This window comes from Neopelma chrysocephalum, unplaced genomic scaffold, assembly GCF_003984885.1.
Source record: "Neopelma chrysocephalum unplaced genomic scaffold, ASM398488v2 Primary Assembly neopelma1_260, whole genome shotgun sequence".
Lineage (NCBI taxonomy): Eukaryota > Metazoa > Chordata > Aves > Passeriformes > Pipridae > Neopelma > Neopelma chrysocephalum.
Window position 1 is genome coordinate 47,836 of NW_020897922.1, and position 6,723 is coordinate 54,558.

The 6,723-nt window shown below is 72.5% G+C and overlaps 3 protein-coding genes across 3 annotated transcripts in view; 1 reads left to right on the forward strand and 2 right to left on the reverse strand.

The window, feature by feature from the left end:
• The window catches only part of KHK (ketohexokinase), a 5,464-nt gene extending 5,004 nt beyond the window's left edge, over positions 1-460 (forward strand). Inside the window, exons 6-7 of the mRNA XM_027704224.1 lie at positions 11-168; positions 285-460. Of these exons, the coding sequence (XP_027560025.1) occupies positions 11-168; positions 285-370 (244 nt within the window). The 3' untranslated portion in view covers positions 371-460. The remainder of the gene's footprint in view (positions 1-10; positions 169-284) is intronic.
• A 59-nt stretch (positions 461-519) lies between these two features.
• Positions 520-2,381, reverse strand: CGREF1 (cell growth regulator with EF-hand domain 1). Its single transcript, XM_027704213.1, has 5 exons — positions 2,290-2,381; positions 1,676-1,747; positions 1,426-1,496; positions 1,220-1,341; positions 520-1,139 (listed from the first exon to the last, which is right to left on the reverse strand). Exons 1-5 carry the CDS (start codon positions 2,379-2,381, stop codon positions 714-716), a joined length of 783 nt encoding a protein of 260 aa, XP_027560014.1. The 3' UTR covers positions 520-713.
• A 770-nt stretch (positions 2,382-3,151) lies between these two features.
• PREB (prolactin regulatory element binding) overlaps positions 3,152-6,723 on the reverse strand; it is a 3,920-nt gene continuing 348 nt past the window's right edge. The window contains exons 2-9 of the mRNA XM_027704225.1: positions 6,268-6,460; positions 5,191-5,408; positions 4,808-4,888; positions 4,607-4,731; positions 4,052-4,225; positions 3,908-3,980; positions 3,673-3,832; positions 3,152-3,564 (exon numbers count right to left, since the gene is read on the reverse strand). Coding sequence (XP_027560026.1) covers positions 3,470-3,564; positions 3,673-3,832; positions 3,908-3,980; positions 4,052-4,225; positions 4,607-4,731; positions 4,808-4,888; positions 5,191-5,408; positions 6,268-6,460 — 1,119 coding nt within the window. The 3' untranslated portion in view covers positions 3,152-3,469. The remainder of the gene's footprint in view (positions 3,565-3,672; positions 3,833-3,907; positions 3,981-4,051; positions 4,226-4,606; positions 4,732-4,807; positions 4,889-5,190; positions 5,409-6,267; positions 6,461-6,723) is intronic.

Genomic DNA, 6,723 nt, shown 5'->3' on the forward strand with positions numbered 1-6,723 from the left:
CCCCCCCCAGGGCCACCCTGATCTGCGCCTGGGCCGAGAAGGGGGCCGACGCCGTGGGGCCCGACGGGGAGCTGGTGCACTCGGACGCCTTCCCCCCCGAGACCCTCGTGGACACGCTGGGGGCCGGGGACACCTTCAACGCCGCCGTCATCTTCGCGCTCGCAGAAGGTGGGCACGGGCGCGGCTCCGGGCACGGCGTGGCCACGGCTCGGCCAGGCACAGCCACGGCACAGCCGCGCTGCAGACACGGAGCGGCCACGTCTCATCCTGGGCCCCGTCCCCAGGGAGGACCCTGCAGGACGCCCTCACCTTCGGCTGCCGGATCGCAGGCAGGAAATGTGGGATCCAGGGCTTCGATGGCATCGTCTGAGCCTGTGCCCGGAGACCCCCCTCACCGCCCAGGAGCACCACGGATCCACTGCACGCAGCACCTCCCCCAATAAAGCGCCACGTGCCCCACGACAGCTATGCCCCCCCACCCTGGCCAGGGTCCCGCTGCCCCAGGGGCGCACTGACCATGGCCAAGGCCACCAGCAGCCTCTATTTCTCTGTCTGATGCGTTACAGGGGAGACCACACGACCACAGTGCCCCAGCCCCCCAGCCCGGATGCAGGGTGGGGGGCACAGGGACCCCCCGCCACTCTGTGCCCCGAGCAGGTCAGGAAGCAGCCAGGGCGTCGCCCCACTCAGCCCTGCCCACAGCCCCCCACCATCTACCCCTCCCCAGAGTCCCTCCACGCTGGGGCTTCCTCCCCCTCAAGGGCTTCAGCCTCAGGGGCTTCCTCTTCCTCAGAGGCATCACTATCGTGGGCTTCAGCCTCGGGGGCTTCTTCTGCCTCCACAGCCTCAGCACTGGGGGGTTCCACCTCGGGGGCTTCGTCCCCCTCCGTGCCTCCATCCTCAGGGGCTCCAGCCTGGGCAGCTCCAGTCTCAGGGGCTGCCTGCCCTGGGCCGCTCACCCCCAGGTGCCCCCTGAGCATCTCCGTGCCCTCCTCGGGCACAGCCTCAGACCCTGCCCGAGGCTCCAGGGGGGGCTGCCCCGGGGGTCCCCGCTCAGGTGCCAGCAGCTCGTGGGGGTCCAGCAGCCCGTCCCCATTGCGGTCCTGCCTCGCCAGGGCTCGGTCCACCAGAGCAGCCACCTGCAGGGACAGGGGATGGGGGTGAGGGCCCGTCCTGGGGGGCTCTGTGGGGTGCAAGGGACCGTCCCTGTGGGACCCACCGTGTCGGGGTCCGGCCGCCCCCCGGCCTGTGCCAGCACCGTGCCCAGCAGCTGCAGCAGCTCCAGCCCGTCCAGGTGCCCGCTCCGGTCGTGGTCATGGAGCACGACGAGGTAGAGCAGGGCTGTGGGGCACAGAGGCACTGTGGGGCTGGGGTCCCTGACCCCACCGGCCCCTCGGCCCCCCCCGTCACACCACATGGCCTCACCCTGCTCCCGTGGCATGGCCTCCACGTCCCGCTCCGGCAGCCCCAGGCTCCGCACCGCGCCCCGCAGCAGCCTGGGGGGAGCAGGGCCGGGGGTGGGCAACACCGCCCGTGCCCCATGGCCCACCCACCCTGTCCCATGAGCAGCTGGGCACTGCCCGGGGCCCCCACCCATTGCTGTCCCCCCTCAGAGCACAGCCCCAGCCGGGGTGGGGGTCCCGGTGTCACGGGGCTCTCCAGGGCAGGGACTCACGGCAGCAGCGGCAGCTCCGGGCTCAGCGGGTCGGGATTCACATCCAGGAGCGTGGCCAGGGGGGGCTCGGGCCTGGCCAGAGATGGGGGGTTACCTGTGCCCCTGGGGGGGCTGCCCGTGCTGGCCTGACATCCCCCTAACCATGGCCCCCACAGCCCCCTTAGTCCCGCCCCTCACCGTGCACCCCCGGACCCCTGTGCCCACCCACAGCCACACGCCCCCTCCATACCTGTGCCCCCCTCATGCCCAGGTGCCCATCAGCTCCCACGCACCCCACCCGCACCCCTATGAACCCCCCCCGTCTCTGCCTGCCCTGAACTATGTCCCCCCATTCTTCTGCCCTCCACCTGTGCCTCCCACACCTGTACCTCACGCTTGTACCCCCCTACCTGTGCCCCCCACACCTCTACCCTCCATACCTGTGCCCCCACACCCTGCATACCTGTACTCCCATATCTGTGCCCCCAGACCTGTACCCCTATACCCATACCCTCCATACTTGTACCCCCCCCCCCACACCTGTACCCCCATACCCTCCATAACTGTACCCTCCATACCTGTACCCCCACACCTGTACTCCCGCACCCGTACCCTCCATACCTGTACCCCCCTACCTGTGCCCCCCCGCCCTGGGGGCAGCCCGTGCCACCGGCCCCAGCAGCAGCAGCAGCAGCAGCACGGTCAGTGTCACCGGCGGGTTCCTCATCCCGCCACCTCGGGCTGCAGTGGAACGGGAGTGGCGGGGTCGGGGCCGCGGGAAGCCGGCGGTAGGAGAGGAGCGGGGGGGCTCCGGGAGCTGCCCCGGTCCCGGCGCGGCGGGGACACGCTGGCACGGACGGGAGGGCGCACAGGACAGCGGGACCGCGCACGGGACCGGCTGGCGCTGCTCACCCAGCGCACGGCCCCCCGACACCCCCAGCCCGGTGCCCCCGGTGCCCACTCGCCCAGCCCCGCTCGCCTCTCGGTGCCGCCCGCCCCGCGCCGGGGCCACGTCGCCGCCACGTCCCGGCCCCGCCACCGGGCCCAGGAGCGGCCCCGCCCGCCCCGGGCCCTGCCCTGCCCTTCTCGGGGGGGGTTCGGCACCACGCGGGACGTCCCGGGGCAGCTCCGGGGCAACCAGGATCCGGCGCTGCTCAAGCGGGGCCAGGGACGGGCGGGGCGGAGAGATGCGGGCGCGGTCACGGCACGGGCGGGGCCGTCCCGGTGGGTGAGACCCCCCCAAAGTCCCCACGGCCCCAGGTACAGCCGGGCCAGCCCAGCACTGACCCACGGACCCCCGCACCAGCACCACCGAGGGCCTGGGTCAGCCAGTGCCAGTTCCTGCTCGATGTGGGGGGCTCCGGGAAGGTCCCCCGAGGGCACGGCCAGGCCCCCCCGAGGGCACGGCCAGGACCCCCCCGAGGGCACACGTTCTCCCGGACTGTGACCAGTGCAACGCCCCCAGCCCGGCCCCCCTCCCCCGGCACAGACACAGCACTGCCTTCATGCTCCAGTTTAATGGCCACAGTGGGGCGGGGGGCCAGCAGGACACTCTCCTTCTGGGGCAGGGGACCCCCGTGTCCGGCAGGCCCCCCAGTCCCAGGGCTGGCCCCGCCCCGCTGCCAGCACAGTCCCAGTGGGCCGGGCCGGGCCCCGGGCGGCTCCCCGGCCCCTCCTGCACTCCCCGAACACCAGCGGGGGCGTGGGGCCGGGGCTGGTCCCTTTTCCGTTTCACAGTCTGTGGGGAGGGGGTGTCGAGGCCGGGGGGGGGGTTGCTCCTGGCGCCGAGGGGTCCCCTCCAGGGGCCGGGGGGGGCTACAGGAAGCCCGGGAAGGCAAGCTGCAGCAGCAGGATGGTGGCCACGATGAGCCCGGCACAGAGCAGCAGCAGCAGCCAGACCGGGAGGGAGCCTGTGGGGCAGAGACGGGTGAAGGGGGGCTGCAGCCCCCCCGTGCCACGGGAGGCACCCCAGCCCCCAGGCAGCCCCCAGGCAGCCCCCCAGCAGCCCCAGGACGTACGTCGGGTGGGCAGCAGGTGCAGCTTGCAGCGACTGTCCACGGCCACGCTGAGCAGGGCGGCCTCGTGGCCCCCCAGCAGCTCCCGCCCGGGCTGGCTCTCGGGGACAAAGGCCACGTCGGTCACCACGATGCCGTGGGCCTCCTTCACGTAGTACAGCCTCTGGGGGGGCACGGGGGGGGGTGAGAGGGCAGCTGGGGGGCACTGGAGCTGCCCCATGGCCCTGCCCAAGCTCACCTGCAGCGAGAAGGCGATGTGGATGGCCACGGAGCCCGTCACTGTGCCCAGCCCCAGGAACGTGCCCGAATCGCTGCGGGGGGAGAGGGCGGTGAGCTGGGGCTGCCACAGCCCCCCTCCTCCTCCCCCCCGGCCCCGGGGTACCTGACGGAGAGGCAGGAGATGACCTCGGAGCCGCAGGGCCGTGTCAGCAGGGGCAGGAAGTTCTTCCCGTCCCACTTGGTCAGGTAGCAGGGCGGGGGGCGGCGCTCCCGCTTGTGGGGCACCTGCACCGTGTAGAGCCGCAGCGCCCCGGCACTGTCCTCCACCGCCCCGAACCTGCCAGGGGACAGTGGCCATGGGGCACGGGGGGCATGGGGGGGGGCACAGGGCACAGGCTGTGGCTCCCCTGGCATCCAGCCCCCTCCCCAGTAGAGCAGCAGAGCCCGGGGAACCCTTCCCTGCAGACCCAACCGGGACAGGGCTCAGTACAAGGCACCAGCTGGGGGTAGCCCATCCCAGCCCCAGTGGCCCATTCCCAGCTCCCTGCTCCATCCCAGCCCCAGTGGTCTGTTCCCAGCCCCCTGCCCCATCCCAGCCCCAGTGGTCTGTTCCCAGCTCCCTGCCCCACATCCCATCCCCAGCGATATGTTCCCAGCTCCCTGCCCCATCCCATCCCCACTGGTCTGTTCCCAGCTCCCTGCCCATCCCAGCCCTCACCGGCAGGCCTGGTAGCGATAGGCCTTGTCGGGGATGCCGGGCAGGTTCTCGTGCCAGCGCAGCCCCGTCACCAGCTGGTCCTGCTGCCACACGCAGCACTGGAAGTCCCTCCCCGCCGTCACCACCTGCCACACACGGCACAGGGGGTCAGATGCTGCTCTTCTGCAGGGCCGAGGGGCCACAGGGCTGCCCGACACTCACCTTGTTGTCAGGGCCGAGCGCGATGTCCTCGATCTCCCCGTCGTGGGCTTTGAACTCCAGCATCTTCTTCATGCTGGGGAACTGCGGGGGCAGAGCCGGTGAGGGCGCTGGGCAGGGGCCGGGCCCCGCTGCAGCCCCGGGCAGGTGTGTGGGGGGGAATCAGAGTTAGGGAACTGATGCTGATCCAGCCATCCCTGCCCGACACGCGCTGCCACCAGCACGGCAGCGCAGGGCCTCCGCTTCCCTGTGCCAGCCCCCCGTGCCCACCTCCCTTCGCCTGTGCCCCCCTTGGCTCCCCGTGCCCCCCTCGGCTCCCCTATGCCCAACTGCACTGTCCTGCCCACCCCAGCCCCCCTGCCCACCCCAGCCCGCCCCGTGCCCACCTCCCAGAGGCGCAGGAAGCCGTCAGCCCCGCCGGTGGCGAGCAGGGCGCCGTCGCTGCTGAAACTCACGGCCTTCTGCAGGGCATCGGCGCTGAAGTCGGTGCGCACGCGGTGCAGGCTCTCCACCCTCACCTCGCGGGGCCGGCCCTGCGCGGTGCTGTCCCCCGGGGCCCCCCCGCCGGGGCCGCGCCGCCGCCGCACGCCCTTGTCACCCCCGCCTGCAAACCAGGACACGGGGCTGGCACGGGGGGCACGGGGAGGGCAGTGCCCGTCCCCACGGCACCCCACACGCCGCCCCATGGCACCCAGGGCAGCTCCGGTACCCAAAGCCCCCACGGCACCCAGGGCATGCACGGGGGGTCCAGGGCAGCTCCCGTACCCAAAGCCCCCACGGCACCCAGGGTGGGCACAGGGAGGGATCCAGGGGGGTTCCAGGGCACTGCCCATCCCCAAAACACCCCAGAGACCCCCCCCCCCAGCTCCCCACGCCCTGTCCTACAGCACCCAGGGCAGGCACGGGGGAGATCCAGGGTGGGCATGGGGGGGGGTCCACAGCTGAGCCCCATCTCCAGAGCACTCCACAGCCTCTGCCCCACGGCACCCAGAGTAGAGAGAAGGGGGGGTCCAGGGCACTGCCCATTCCCAAAACACTCCCCAGCCCCCCACATCCTGCGCACATCAGCTGGGATGGGTCCAGGGAGGGGTCCAGGGAAGGTACAGGGGGGTTCCAGGGCAGTGTCCCATCCCCAGAGCTCCCCATGGCACCCAGGGCAAGCACAGGGAGGCAGGTCCAGGACAGGCATGCAGGGGTTCAGGGCAGTGCCCCATCCCCAAGCCACCCCACAGACCCCCAGCTCCCCACATCCTGCCCCGCTGCACCCAAGGTAGGCACGGAGAGGGGGATCCAGGGCGGGCATGGGGGTGTCCACAGAATGCCTCATCTCCAAAACACCACCCAGCCCTCCACGCGGCACCCAGGGCAGGCATGAGGGGGCAGTCCAGGGCAGTGCCCGTCCCCACATCCCCCCAGCCCCAGGGCAGGTGCCCCACGCCGCCCCCGGTGACTCGGGCTCTCACCGTCGCGCCCGGCGGCGCCCGGGCCCTCGGGCTCCTGCAGGGTGAAGCGCAGGATGTGGCAGCTGTTGTCCTGCCCGGCGGCGATCACGTCCCCGGCCAGCGCCATGGTCATGGTGGCGCGGGTCTCGGTGTCGTGGCAGTGCAGCAGCGACGCGCTGAGCTGGCCCCCGATCTGCTCCAGCTGCAGGAAGTGCTGCGGGGCGGGGGGGGGGCTCAGCCGCGGCCCCCGCCGGGCTCTGGGGAGGGGGTTCCCTGGGGACACCCCCTCCTCTCTGGGCCTCCCCGTGAGCCGGGCCACCCAAACCCCGCAGCCCCCGCTCGCTCAGACCCGGCCCCCGCACACACCCGGGTCCCTCAGACCCCCCCGGTGCTCAAACCTCCACCCCCCGCGCTGCGGCCTGGCCCGGCCCCCCAAGCCCCCCGTCCCCACGTTCAGATTTGCCCCCCCCCCCCCCC

Excerpts from the sequence above, each read along its gene's own strand:
- CGREF1 (XM_027704213.1), bottom strand. The coding sequence starts at position 2,381 with ATGAGGAACCCGCCGGTGACACTGACCGTGCTGCTGCTGCTGCTGCTG. Across the intron at positions 1,748-2,289 it reads CCCAGGGCGGGGGGGCACAG|GCCCGAGCCCCCCCTGGCCA; the intron begins GTAGGGGGGTAC and ends ATCTCTGGCCAG. Across the intron at positions 1,342-1,425 it reads GGCCATGCCACGGGAGCAGG|CCCTGCTCTACCTCGTCGTG; the intron begins GTGAGGCCATGT and ends TGTGCCCCACAG.